The sequence below is a fragment of the Pempheris klunzingeri genome, chromosome 14 (assembly GCF_042242105.1).
Source record: "Pempheris klunzingeri isolate RE-2024b chromosome 14, fPemKlu1.hap1, whole genome shotgun sequence".
NCBI classification, from domain to species: domain Eukaryota; kingdom Metazoa; phylum Chordata; class Actinopteri; order Acropomatiformes; family Pempheridae; genus Pempheris; species Pempheris klunzingeri.
This window is the reverse complement of record NC_092025.1, coordinates 976,317-990,707: the sequence shown is the minus strand read 5'-3', so window position 1 is coordinate 990,707 and position 14,391 is coordinate 976,317. Positions and strand designations below refer to the sequence as shown.

Genomic DNA, 14,391 nt, shown 5'->3' with positions numbered 1-14,391 from the left:
GTTTAAGTGCACATTTGACATCTAATCCCTGTCCCATTTGCATCTCAGAGCCATGAGTCTCACTTCCATAGTATTACTCCCCAATAAGAAGGAAGGCTGAGTGTGTGTCCTAATCACAGCTTTGGTCACATTCATCAGGTAAAGCTGCCACGTCTGATGATCCAGTGACAGTTCAACTGATTGAATATTATGACATTTAGCAATTTCTCTGTTATTGGAAGAGAAATTAACTTGTTCTATTTCCATTTGACCCATGTTGTCAGTTTATACAATTGGTAGAAATGGTTGACTCCATGGTCGGGCAGTGAAGCATCTAACTGAGCTCATTTCACACAGCCCAGTGGGCAGAAGGGACTGGGGAAGATCTGACGCCACTGAGGTCAAACTGATAGGAATAATGTAAGCCAGCGTCAACAGACTCAGGGCTGATATTGCTGTAATATTTTCAGGGGCAAAAAGGGAACAAATTCCTATTCTTCTTCTCTGTAGCAGCATTCAGCCAGACGGGCTGCCTTGACACTAATCTCTTTTCATCTACGCATTTTAGAAACTGTGACCTCTAACAGTGAGACCACGCCACCCTCACTGATGTCTGGTGGCACTGGACCACCCCACTTCCGCTCTCCTCTCATGTATTTGTTTTTGGAGCCGGAGCCGTCTAGGCTTTGGTCAGTCTTGAGGTGTGGGCTCTGCCATTCTGACCTTTTCTCATCCGCTGTGATCTCCTGACCCCTGGACTGTCTGTGCCTGACAGTAGCCCGCTGCCGCTACCGCACCCCCACCCCCTCCTGCCATGCAAACTCAAGCAACAGAGTGTCTGGCAGCAGAGCAGCTGAGGATTTGAATAGATCTGGGCTGATGTCTCCACTCCTTGGAAGTCAGATCTGGGGGCTATACTGTCCAGTGCAGCAGCAGGAGGCAGAGAGACAGCAGTGACTAAATATAGTTTTCAGGGCCAGAGAGAGCGTCTTTTTTTTTGAATTGCTCATTTAATTATTTATTTGACAGCTCCATCCAAGCTGGACTCCTTGGTCATGGGTCATCAGTCTCAGTTGATATGTCTGGGAGGTAAAACCTGTCCCAGATCTCCTTTGTTGGAGTATTTTTCCTCCAACTGCATTCTTTATGCAAAAACATACATCAATCTCTGCTTGATTAGAGATATTTGAGCTGCAGTGTAGCTGAGGTTTGCAGTGAGACCATCTCTGTGTGGCGCTTCAGCTCATATTTATAGACTACATGGGCCTTTGTAATTACCCCATTGCCATAACTGTGTCTGTGAATCAGCTCCCTCCAGCTCAGTGGCCAGCAAGCCTCTGAAACAGGAATGCTAAATACATGGGACCAGAATGTGCATATGCCATTATAGGGTGAACCTCAGGTTTGGCTGCATTTCCATTGTAGTCCGCATTTGTGCTCCCTGCTCCAGACAGAGTCATTTGCATGACAGTGAGAAACGACTTGATTGATCTGCTATGCAGCCTTGCATCGATAACTTAATCACACACACACACACACACATGGTTGATATGTCACCTAAAAATGTCACAAACATTTTTCAAATCAAGCTGAAAATAATGTTTTTCCCCCACATTGTTGCTGTTCCTCCTCATTTTTTCCCCTTTCTCATTCTTTGACTGCAACTGCCTTATTTACTTTAAATCTCTGAGTTACTTAATGCCAACAATTCAAAAAATCATGCCTGTGTGTATGCCTGAGTGAATTATCACCTCTGTCAGACTAATCAACACATTTCATTTCACCTTTTTTCTGTTTTGCACTGCTCCTCTTTTTTCCTCCTGACACTTAACAGTAAAATAGGAAATGTATCTTTGTCCCTATAAGCTGAGGTGTACGGACAGGAAGGGCCATATGATGTAACTGTCCAAATACAGACCAGTACAGAGGGCGGAGAGGACTCTTCCTCTCTATGATGTCATGTCACTGCAGCAGTTTGCTGGCGATAAGAAGAAGAGTGCAACTTCACATCCACATATGTGGTTTGACTCCTCTTATCATTGTCCTGCAGCTGATCTGTGAGAGGGTGAGAATAACACAAGCACGGGGCAGATAAGCTGCCTCCTCTGATGCGGTAAATACATGTGATGAACACGAGCCATTTTCTGGTTATTATTGATATCATGACAGCACTCTGATTGAACGCTGACTGCTCCCACATTGTACGTATCAGCATGTTGTTTTCGCATGCCTGCATCTGAAACATCATGAGTAAAATGCTCCCCATCCCTGAGTAAACACGGACTGCATCCGCTCTGCCCCTGGCTCCTGGCTCCTCCTCATTGATCGGCCCGGACAATTTATTAGCCATTGTGACAGTTTCCTGTACAGCCAGGGTCGGCAGGGGAAACGGAGAGGTATGCAGATAAAGTGCTCAGAAACATGCTGCACAATACCCATTGTGTTTTAATTGCAGGTTGAACTGTTACCTCTAAAATGTTTTCCACATACCTTTCAGTGTGCGTGTGTGCTCGCTTGTTGTTCCACATACATGTCCTGCTGCCCAATCTATTCCCCCAGCATACTGAGTAATCACATAACTTCTGGAAAATTTCAAGCTTAAGGCTGAGATGTTCAAAAACAAAAGGAAATACCAGTGAATTCCACAATAAAGCAACGAAACCTTTAACAATAGCATGGCGTCCTTGAACTTCAGCTTTCATCCATCTGTGAATGTCACATCCAGTCAGAGGTTTCAACACTTTCTTGGGAAATATTTGGTCAGAAATGTCATAAATCAGCAAATTAATTCTGGTAAACAGTTTCACTCCAGCCAAGTTGTCCTTTGGATCGGCAGTTATTGAGAGGAACCAACAACATACTGACAATTCAGCCCAATTATTGTATGACCTTGTCCATGAGAGCGACGAGGGCGATGACCTCTGACCTCCCTGCGTGGTTTACCCCAGTACAAAACAATGAGGACACGCAATGGCATGCAGCTGCTAGGATTTGCCAGGGGACGTTAGATACCTCTGCAGCAGCAGCAGCTCAGAAAATGACTGACAAGCTGTCACAGCAGCATATGTAAATATGTCCTATTTGTCCGGTATGTGCGAGCATAAGCAGCCTGCTTAAGACGATGAATGTTAGCACCTATCATGTTTCATGAACTCAGCCGAGGTCACAGACTTACACCCACAGCTTGGACTTTCAAAAGTAAACACTCAAATGGAGCGCAAGTGTCAAAGGTAGACACTCATGGTTGGTTTAACACGGTAACACATTACACACAACGGCAGGAGGCATCCATGTCAGTTTTATTTATGGGGAGCTCCTCTAACGTGAGAAACGTGCTTTATGAGTGATTCATGATTTGTGCTTGTGCAGAGGTCCAGAATGGCTGGATTTCAGTCTCGTTGTGCTTGTGTTACATTCTGATCACCCTCACGCCGACCAAACGATAAGAAAACTGATCACACTGGGAGGGAAAATGGAAGGCTCCCACTGCAAGAAGCAACACCTGTAAAACTGAATTCCTTACTGAGTAAACTATGACAGACTATATTCTTTAGGTCTTTATTGTGCCAGTGTGTATATATATATATATATATTATGACCACGCCCTTACACTCTCATTGCTACAGTAGGGTTGTTTTCAGCCACCCGACCCACATATGTTTATTTACTGTATGTAGGTTTACATTGTAGTGCTAACATTACATTACATTATGGTGTGGAGGTCTGAGATGGGTGTCCACACATCAGCAACATAGATAATAGAAATACAAGATATGGGAAAAAAAGTCAGTAATTATCTATGGAATAAAACATTTGGGAATATGTACGTATGTAATTGTACACGTGTGGGTATGTGTTATATAAATATGCATCAATATGCTTATATGTACAGTATATCTGCATGATTACATATTTTTTCCCTTATTCTTCCCCTTTTGTTTGTTTTATTGTGTTTTCCTTATTGTTTGTCCAAAATCAAAGTCAAAATCAAAATATCAGTCACGAAACTGTGTTCCTGCTCTGTTCTGATAACTGTTTGCCAGGCTGCCAATAAAACTGTCTTGCAATTTGTTTTCTAAGTGGAATGCTCATTATTTAAATCACATCATTACGGTAAGATCATTACACGTAATGGTGCTGCCCAAGACACAGAGGAAAGAAAGGGTTAAAGACCCATCACAGGAAATCTGCATATCATGTATATTCTGCCTTGGTGGCTGCAAACATGAACATTTTAGGGCAGTTATACTGGAGGTCTCAGTGAACATCTGGCAAACCCATTATGCCTCATTAAAGGAAGAAGACCAGGATCCTCATGGCAGCATTACCTCACCTTTATGCAGCTGCGCCATCTAGTGGACAAAAGTGAAAATCTAAGTTATCCATTCATTTATTTCTTTTTGGTGAATAGAAACACTCGTGACATCTTCTTACTGTACATGGACAACATTCAGCCAGAGTTTTGAGACACCTCCAGGGTAAATCCACTAAAATGGGTGGTGAAAGAAGAATTATGGGATGGATTTCCAGCAACTGTGACAGTAAACACAAAAGTAGAATATAGAAATCTTCCATCCTTAACTCCATTATATGCATATGTTGTGGTCCGGCCTGAGGCCCCTCTGGTCCTCATTAGGAGGCAGCAGCTGCATGCTGGCAGGGACACTCATAAATGTAGAGGTTAATCTGGTGATCCTCCGTATGGATACTTAGGCAAATTGAGCTTTTTCTGCTTAGCGTTTACAAACTAGATGGAGCTGGAGAAAGACGGGGGTCTGCAGCCCAAACTGGCCTCAGTGGTGCAGACAGCTGTCAGCTAAATTCAGGAGAATCATTAAGAAAGAAAAACAAGTGGCTGATCAACTGATCCGGCCATTCTGAAATCCTGGTGTCAGCAAAGCATCTCTCTTAGGGCTGGGCTATCATGGATGGATGGATGGATGGATGGATGGATAGATAGATAGATAGATAGATAGATAGATAGATAGATAGATAGATAGATAGATAGATAGATAGATAGATAGATAGATAGATAGATAGATAGATGAAAGGAAGGGAATGCATGGCAACATTTTCACTTGAACTTTATTCAAACGCTTCACATTTCCATTCAGAAAACAGAAGTGTTTACTTTTCGCCCACAGTGCACAATGCCCCTGAATGGGAGGTAGCCTAGCATTGTAGTAATACTGTAACAGGTCGCCAAATAAGTTAGGGTGTGTTTCCTTCATTTCCCATTTAAGGTGGTTTTTCCTTATGTGAGTCTAATGCCAGAGACATCCTCTATGTTATACAGATATTTTATACTGTATAAACAAAAGTGACCAGACTTCATCGGTAGACAATCCAAATTAAGCCTGAGCATTAAAAAAAGGCTTTTGATGGTGTGACCGTTTGAATTGATGCGTTCTCTCAGCATCTGTCATCAGTGTGTGTTTCAAAGGGAATCTTTATTTCCACTCCAACATCCCGTTGTCCACACCAGCGGCTTAACTTTAAATATTCACAGATAAATTAATTGCTTGTTCGCTTTCGTCCAGCTTCACTCATTTCTCCCGGTTGCTCAGTTCCACGGAGGGCTCAGGTGCCGGAGCCTGCTGTGACGGGAGTTCTTCTGATAACACACACACACACACACACACACACACACACACGTTTAAAACATGTTTAGAGAGCATTGATCAGCATGACATGGACACACCTGGTAGTGACCAGGTGTAAGTATACACACACTAGTTGGTGCAGGTTCAGTCACACCCTGTTAGGAGGGAACCAGCTCTTATCTTAAGATGCCCTGTTGGTGCAGCTGCCTCACAAACCAGTTCACAGTTCAACAGAATGGAGAGAATGAGGCCAACTCAGAGCAAAACTAGAGGCACAATGTTGTCTTTATCTCGTTTGGCCTGTCTCTGAGATGCCAGAAAAACTAGACTGCCAATGTGTTATTGGGACATGCGCGCAGATAAGGAGAATTTGTTCTTCACTGCAGAAGGACGGCTGCTATCTTGAGTTGAGTCGAATAGACGGACTATTGTTCAGGGCTGGGCGCTCAAGCATGTGTGTGACATTAGCCAACAAACACAATGGTCAGGACCGAATCATGTGCCAGAGCGCCTCAGCCACACATCTGCACTAAAATATATAAGAACACAATGTGAGGGCACGTTGGTTTTTAGCATGGGACCTCTGTCACTGTTTAGTTGTTCACAAGAGAGGAAAAGGACAGTAACCAGCCGTTTGCTGTACCTTCGACCAACTGCTGAGCTGCCTTCTTGTCTTCGATGATGTAGAGGGCAGTCATGAGGAAGAACAGTCCACCCAGGATCCCCACAAAAGGGCAGACCAGGAGGCTGTACTTCAGACTGTGGAAGCTCCAGCCAGGACTGGCAGGTTTAGATCGGCGTAAAGCATCAGAAATCTAAAGGGAGAAGGGAGTTAGTCGTGTCACAGGTTGGTTGTCAGAGGCCTGGTTACAGCCAGACTAGAGGGCGCTGTTTCCTCATGCTGATGTCAATCATTTTGGCTTTATGCTCATTTCTATGTGGTCATTTAGTTTAAAACCCACGAAACACCGAGGTGAGGATGTTTTTCATGGCTCAGAGTAATCGTCATGTTGCTGTTGTTTTTTGTAATAAAAGTTTGAAGGTGATGTCATTATCAAACATTTACTAAAAAGAGGAGGGTAGTGGCTTTAGTTATAGTCTACCTTTCAGTTGAATACAGTTAAATACAGATGGTAGCAGCATAGGAGGAGGTCAGGTGGGGCTGGTTGTCTCACCTGTGATGTCCATTAAATGTTTCATTTCTAAAGAGTTATATTGAGACCATGGCGTCAATAAAAGCTAGAATTTTTCAACATTGTAAACTCCTTCATATTACTTTGCATTAAAATGATCATGATTCACATTCATGGTTTAAACAATGTGTGTGTATGTCACATGGGGTATTGTAGGTTTTTTAGCACAACAAATTTCGTTGCACTACCGATGCAATGACAATAAAACTTTTTGATTCTGATTCTGATTCTGAGTTGTCACAATGAGATCTCTTTGATTGTTAATGACTTGCTGTTAAAATCAGTTAACACGACCTTCAGCTTCCCTCTAATGCAGGAATGATTATCATAAACTGTGATGATGATGATGATGATCAGTTCACATGAGATTGGAAAGTGTGACAACAAACCCCGGCCTCTGCTCCTGCTACAGTGGGATGACAGCAATAATCCTCAATGGAACACGGAAACAGTGGTTTCTCACCGCTCCTACAAGGTAAGGGCTCCAAGCATCACCCAGGAGATGGCAGGCTGTAATCTGGAGAGCCTCAGCTGTGGACCTTCTGGTTGGTATAACAACATACTGAGGGAAAAAGTAACACAAGTCATCTGCTTCAAGTTTCAGCAGATTGTTTCGTGTTTTCACTCCCACTCCCACTCACACTCATACTCACCAGCAGTATGTCAGCCATGACAGCCCAGTTCAGCGCTATCAACATTTCACCTAAGAAAATGAACACCTGAAATGAGACATTCAAGCAACTGATCAAATGAACTAATTATTCAATTATTCAATAATCACTTCATGAGTTCACAGCTTGAATTTTACGATGCCTCCCGTGTCACACCTTTTGACACGATTACATATCGTTTACAAGCTTGTTACAACACTTCATCATGTTGTCCACGTAAACTGTGGACTAGAAAAGAAAATTAAAGTTCAGTGGATTTTACTTTCTGACAAACTGAAAGAGGTCTACTTCTTTCAGTTGATGCCCTATTGTCCTTACAACTTCAAGACATTTCAAAGGTCTACAGGTACAGGCAGCTCTTTCATGTGTTGTCCTTCCTCCACCACCTTGGAAACTGTGGTACATTCAGTACTAAACTGGAAGGAGGTTACACTTAGACATATATTCACATAATTATATTGTACATAAACCAAAAATGTTGATTTTTTTGCTTAAGTTAAATGTGTGTTTATTTTGTTTGTTGCTCTTGTCTCCCTTTTGTCTGATTATGTGTAAGTACACGAGAGCAGTGGAAAACCAAAGTCAAATTCCTTGTATGTGTTCACATACTTCTGATTCTGATAATTGAGCGTAGACTAAAGACAGACCAACACTGCCATCCTGAGAGCCATTCATGAAAAAGACCATCTAGCTGGAGGACACCAGCAGACAGACGTTTGTCTCTTACGTAAGTGGCGTGAATGCTTGCTGATGCCACAAAGATGGCGATGAAGAGGGAGGGGCCTGATCCCAGCAGGCCTACTGCACAGATGAGTGGGTCCACATTGGGCACCTTGTCCCTTAACCGCCTCGATAGGACTGTGCCAAGACACCCTCCCAGAATGCCCGTCACCACTGTCACAGCTCCGAAGACATAACTGCACGGGCGGAGGCAGACAGCATTGTTAAATCTCTGATGCGACTGCAAAGGATATGAAGTACACGAAGGTCAGAGGTCATGCTGCACCTGTCTGTGCGGTCGCAGGGCTCTTTTTCACACGGCTGGACCAGTCCCTGAGTGACCCGAGCTCTGGACAGAAAAGTGGGCGCCCAGAAAGCCAGGGCTCCGGTGAGGAAGGCCGTAGCCGTCACTCCCAGTGAGGACCACACGTAGCTTTTACTAGGGTCAGAGTGATAAAATGGGAAAATGAGTAAATATCAATCAAAAAAACAAACTGTAAATTTACTGCAAAGCATTTCCATCATATTTAGAGCCTGGCCAATAAATCTGCAAGGCCAATTTATGTATTGATATTAGCTTATTGCAATACAGAAATACCAAAAACACATTTGATTTCATAGAGAAACTTATTACATTATTACATAGTGTCCCCCAGAGTACTGATATTTTCTGATATTTTTATTTTTTAAATGTCCTATTCAGTAGATATACTAGTCACAGTTCTTTAATATCACATTTAAGGGATCCATATCAAAAATGTTTGTTTTAGTTAATGAACCTGACTTTTTATACTCTCAGTCAGTTGGCCAGGCTATTGTATCAAACCAGTATTAGTTTCCATGCCATACTTTTTCAGAAGATACTTGAGGTCCTCCAAGTAAGTGCTCTGCCCAGTAACTCCCTCTCCGTGGGTCTCAGCCGCACCCCTGGGTGGGTTAGGGCAGAAGAACAGCAGCAAGACGAGTCCCACTGCACCCAGGATGGGAGTGAACTGATAACAGAGGAAAATAGTAAGACATCTATCACTCATCTATCACTCTGCCAGTACTCAGCTGACTTTTCTATGTACTGATGATGATGTTCTCACCCTGAGAGCCCAGTGCCAGTCCCCTGTGAGAGTGGCAATCCCTGCCCCCGTTATGTACCCAAGACCACTGGAAACACACACGATGGTAAAACCATATGATTATTCTGCAGTGTTCAAAGAAAAATAAAACCTCTTTGAACTGTTTAAAGGAGCGTGAAAAAGAAAAAACACTTTGTACTGGTGTCTGCCATTTTTCAGCCCATTTCATATTTCGGCATATTGTGATTAAATTGGCAGTGAGACTTGATGTTGTCATGATTCTTTTTTCTATATGTGGTAAAGGTGTAGTCACATGACTTTCGAGTTTAAGTGCTGCATTGAACTTGTAATCTCCAGAATGTGACACACTTTATATATACATATATATGTAAATATAAAAAAGCCCACAGTTGTGGACCTAGACTGAGTCTAACCTTCCGACAGGGATGAAGATGTAGAAGACACAGATCATGGCACTCCGCTGAGCCCCAGTAAAGAGGTCACCAATGATGGTGGGAGCGATGGTGGAGTAGCTGGCCTCTCCTACCCCGACAAGAGCTCGCAACAGCATCAGAAGCCAAAAGTGCTGCAAAGGTCAAGAAAACAGCATAGAACTAGTTCAACAAGCTGCAGTCCACAATACAAGGATCCTCTACCAGTCTAACACTGGCTGTTCTTACAGCCGCGGGCAGTAGAGTTCATCAACAACACATTTATTTCCAGAAGAAACTGCAGGATACAGTGGGATCTCTCTACTATAAGTCATGTTCAGGTTTCTGTTGAGCTCTGAACAAATTGACAAAAACTTTTGACAGTTTGTTGACTCGTGTAGAATTTGCTTAAGCTTCTATCTATATACGTTTTGTATGTTTGTAGCCTTGAGCATGGGCGGGAATTTTGGGGAAAAACACAAGCTGTTCCCCTCAGCATATCATTGTATGCATAACCATGTCACTGTTGTGGTGGCTGTGGCTCAGTGTAACAGCGGCTTGTAAACCGGAGGTTCGATTGATGCCTCTTCCAGTGCACATGTCCACAAGTATTTGGCCGATACAGTGAACCCACAAATGCTCCTGAGGTTGTGCTTCAGCATGTGAATGGTTAACACCTTGCACGTCATCAGTGTATGAATGATGTGTGAATGGGTGAATGTAGTGTTACAGCACTGAGTGTTGGAAAATCTACAAAGTACAATCCACCGACCAAATGATATAATAATATGCATCGAAAAACTTGCCGGTGGTGGTTGACATTCAGTAAGTTGCTTCTTTGGAAAGAATTTAACTTGAAACCAAGTCATTTGTGTCTCCCTGTGAAGCTTATGGGTGTTTTTGGAGTTTTGTCAGTGGCTGGTTTGGTTTAGCACCGTCGTACCTTCCTGACTGCTCATCTGCGTGTGTTTCCTTAGGTTGTGTAGTGGTGGCTTGTTAAATGTACCAAAAGTGAAGTAGAAAAAGTGTGGTGAAGCAGCCCTCTGTTATTATTTGGAGCAAACCCCCACAACAAACCAGACAAGCAACTTGTGTTGAGGCACTTCAGGAATTACTCTTGTGATGTTGCTTTTAATCAACAATAATCTATTGTTTCTATTATCTATGTCATTGTTTTATTTTTCTTATTTCTTGGTAGATTTTGCTTCTCGTGTCCTCTGGTTTTAATACCTGAGTAACTGGTTTCATAATTTCTTGTAAAGCACATTGAGCTGCATGTTAATCATGAAAGGTGCTGTATAATTAGTGCATAATAGTGAAAATCTGCCCTTCACCTTAAGGATGAGCATCTAGAATCACAAATGTTACATCTAATACTTTAATCTAATTTACTTTTGAGGAGTGAATAAATGAAGAGGTCAAATGATAGGGGAAGAAAACCAAGTGCATACAGTAGGAAGTGGTAAGGTGTTGCCTCTCATTTCTTGTTCCGTGTGTGTGCTTGCACATGTTAACACATCTATTTCTTACTTACCGACTTAGTGACAAAAGAGCTGCCGGCTGCAGTCACCAGCCACATACTCAGACCACCAACCATGATGTATTTCCGGTTGTAGCGGTCACCAAGATACCCAAAGAGAGGGGCCAGAAGTAAGAAACTGCAGATGAAGACTGTGAGAACATTAATAGGATGAATTCCATCTTTATAAAGTGACAAAGTAACTTGACTTGTTGAGACCCCACTCAGATCTCTGACTGAAACACTATGTACCTATGTATGTGTGTCTAATTGAATAACCCTGTTTCAACAGTTCACTTGCAGCACAAGTTGCATAATGTCATCTTAAGTAATGCATGGTAAAAAGGGAACCTTCAAGTGACATGTGATTGTGTGTCATCATACCTGTTTGTAGAAGTGCGGCTGTGCTGTCACTTATGTCAAAGAATAGCTGGATCTTAGGAAGTACCCCTATATGATGATAAAAACAATACGTTCACATAATTAGAGGCAGTAAATGGCGTTTCTTGTCATGTGTACACAAGAGTTCATCTAACCTGCTATTGTGTACCGTTCCATGTAGTTGAGCAGGTTGATGTAGCAAAGCACAGCTACAGCTAAGTAGGCCCGTCTGGGTGATATGGCTGGTTCATCCACCGCCTGTGGTGTGAGTGATGAAAGGCTGTTTACAAAAGAGCCATAATGCAGACCAGAACTGGATCCCAGACTCCATCGCGGTACTGGTCTGTCCCGGGGGGATGTCACTGATCCCTTTGGATCCATAGTGAGCAGCTTTGTGTTCACCTGGAAATGGAGAATGTATGTCCTGGTTTTAGAGAAATCATTCATCCTCTGCTGTCTCACCACAGATGATAATGTTGCAGTGTGTGCACAGTAGTTTGGCAACAAGTCTAATTAGGCTCAACTCAATAAAGCTCAGTGACAGGACAGGCTTATACTGTATACAGAGTGGGGGAAATACATTTCTACAAGTGGATCCAAATTACAGCTCCTCTTGCTTTCACCTTTGAAATAAAGTCTGATTACATCACAGAACAATAGGTGACTGTCGCACTGTACAACCTAATGGCACGTGGTGAAAAGTGCACGACATTTCGTGCATTACTTTCTTGTGTTACTTTTGAAGTCCTGTGCCCCATGTGTAATCAGGTTTGTGGGAAATGAGTTAATGTGGCATGTGGGAACACTTTAGAAAGAGTCCTTATGACACAAAAGGCAATTACACAACTGAGTAAGAACAAATTGTTGCAAACAAATTATGTCAAAAGTTCTTACAACATCCCAACAACCCAAAGATGGAAGGGTTTAGGTAGAGCATGAAAGGACTTCAGCTCCCTGTACTAAATACAAGGAAAAGACAGTTTAATAGATCATTTGAAATGTGGTGTCTGGCTTTTGTGCGATGCGCTCTGCCAGTCACTCAGTCAGTGCAGTAACAAAGCCTTGGCTTGACAGAACCTAAAACCAGGATCTTCTTATCAAACCCACTCACACTGATACAGCTGCTGATGTATTGATATCATACAGGCATAAACAGTCGTCCGTCTATTCAATTTACAATCAAAAAAGACTCACGTACTTGTTGGTTATGTCTTGCTTTTGTAATCCTCTCAGTTCATTCCATATTTGCAGTTGTCAGCGGACGCTGTGGCTCCCAGTGTGTCTCTGAGGCTTGAAGAAGTGAATAGAGGCATCGGCTCTGACATGCCTCAAGAGATATTAAGTTAGTGAAGGGACCAGCCCCCTCTGGGCAGGTCAGATGCTTTCACACAGATCCTCGCTGCTGTAAACAAGCCAAATATGCATGTCAAATATATGTTTTAGTGTGCTGCTGTTTAGGATCTAACTTACTTATGTAAAGTGTCTTTGACTACCGTGAGAGGAATCGGTGCATAAAATGTATTGTTATTATTATTATTATTATTATTATTATTATTAATAATAATAATAATAATAATAGATATTGTTTTCATTTTTCTCTTTTCTTCCATTTGACTTTTCATTCTTTTTTATATAAAGCAGGAAATAAAACACAATCATTACTGGCCTGTTTCAGTAAGAACTTTTAGCAGACGGCTCACACAGCAGAAGGACAAAAGGGTTGACAGGATGCATGTGGGTGTCCGGCGGTAAGCTATAGATGTGATAGGTGGTTTGCGGTTCTGTCATTGAAGCGGAAATTGTTTGTGTATTTGCATTCTGAAAGAGAGATATTGGCCTAATTTTAGTGTCAGTGAGTCCAATCTTTTTGTCTAAACAGGTAACAAATAATTGTAAGGCAGCACTGATCATTGCCCAAAATAACTTTTGATTTCTTCTTTACAAGTGAGAGAAATGTGTGCCCTAAAATATCTTTGGATAGCAGGGACGATGGGCAGTTTTAACTGGGACCTCATCAAAACAGCTGTTTAATTGGTGGTATGCTGCATATGATGATGTTAAGTGAGGCTGTGACCATAAAAAGATAGCGCCTTGTCACCCGTGGATATAATTAGAGTGAATGGCGTTAATCTGCTCTATGAAACATTTTCACCAACAAGTTTTAATGCACAAAAACACTCTCCCTGCAGTTCATTTCTATTTTGTACTTTACTCTACTTTTGTACTCCATAAACCTACATAGAAAATAAACATTCCACTTTTACTATTCATGCAGACACTTTTGTCAAAAGACTTTGAAGACTGAAGCGACTTTGAAAGTCACTCTTGTCAACATTTCCTTCTCTTATTTCAGCTCTCCAGCGTGATCTTTAGAATAGCAGCTTACCTGTGAGATAGTAAAGCTTCCAATCTTTAACAGCACATTGTGAAACAGAAGCCTCTGTCTGAAGATCTTACCCAAAAACATTGATGTTTTCATCAGCAGGTTTGGAGAATCACTAAAAGACCACATGTGTCTCTTTGAGGGTCTCTGAACACCAGGCTAACTGCCATAAAACCTAAAAGAAATCTTGGTTTAGTGATATGATAATAGTATTACCATTTAACTTTGGACATGCAGCTGTTATAGTAGGCCACCGTTTGTAAAAAAATATAAAAATAAATCTATCTGGTCCAAGACCTGACCCCACAGCACAGTCACAGGATCGACTGTCAGCTACTTCCAGGAGTTCAACTGAAGCAGACTCCTTCAGTCAGCCAGTTCACTTCCTCCTTCAGTGTTAAAACAAGCTACGCCATGTGCTGAGATCATTCTAACCTTTAGATG

General features: G+C 42.2%; 1 protein-coding gene across 2 annotated transcripts; it reads right to left on the bottom strand.

Annotated features, from left to right (window-relative positions):
- Positions 1 to 5,046: 5,046 nt before the first annotated feature.
- spns3 (SPNS lysolipid transporter 3, sphingosine-1-phosphate (putative)) lies at positions 5,047 to 12,914 on the bottom strand. 2 transcript variants are annotated; one of them, XM_070843894.1, is made up of 13 exons: positions 12,759 to 12,914; positions 11,720 to 11,966; positions 11,568 to 11,633; positions 11,199 to 11,335; positions 9,668 to 9,819; positions 9,255 to 9,321; positions 9,016 to 9,158; positions 8,453 to 8,605; positions 8,174 to 8,363; positions 7,429 to 7,494; positions 7,239 to 7,337; positions 6,226 to 6,397; positions 5,047 to 5,593 (listed from the first exon to the last, which is right to left on the bottom strand). In XM_070843894.1, the coding sequence occupies exons 2-13, from the start codon at positions 11,943 to 11,945 to the stop codon at positions 5,526 to 5,528; spliced, it is 1,539 nt and encodes a 512-aa protein (XP_070699995.1). In that variant the 5' UTR covers positions 11,946 to 11,966; positions 12,759 to 12,914; the 3' UTR covers positions 5,047 to 5,525. The 2 variants fall into 2 exon arrangements, with proteins under 2 accessions (XP_070699995.1, XP_070699994.1); XM_070843893.1 differs by having other exon boundaries at positions 12,763 to 12,913.
- Between the last annotated feature and the right edge of the window lie 1,477 nt (positions 12,915 to 14,391).

Bases quoted from the DNA above. Each gene is read 5' to 3' on its own strand.
- spns3 (XM_070843894.1), bottom strand. From the start codon at position 11,945: ATGGATCCAAAGGGATCAGTGACATCCCCCCGGGACAGACCAGTACCG. The intron at 8,606-9,015 runs GTATGGCATGGA...CTCTGACCCTAG, and splicing joins CTCAAGTATCTTCTGAAAAA to TAAAAGCTACGTGTGGTCCT. The intron at 8,364-8,452 runs GTGCAGCATGAC...CCGCCCGTGCAG, and splicing joins CCCTGCGACCGCACAGACAG to TTATGTCTTCGGAGCTGTGA.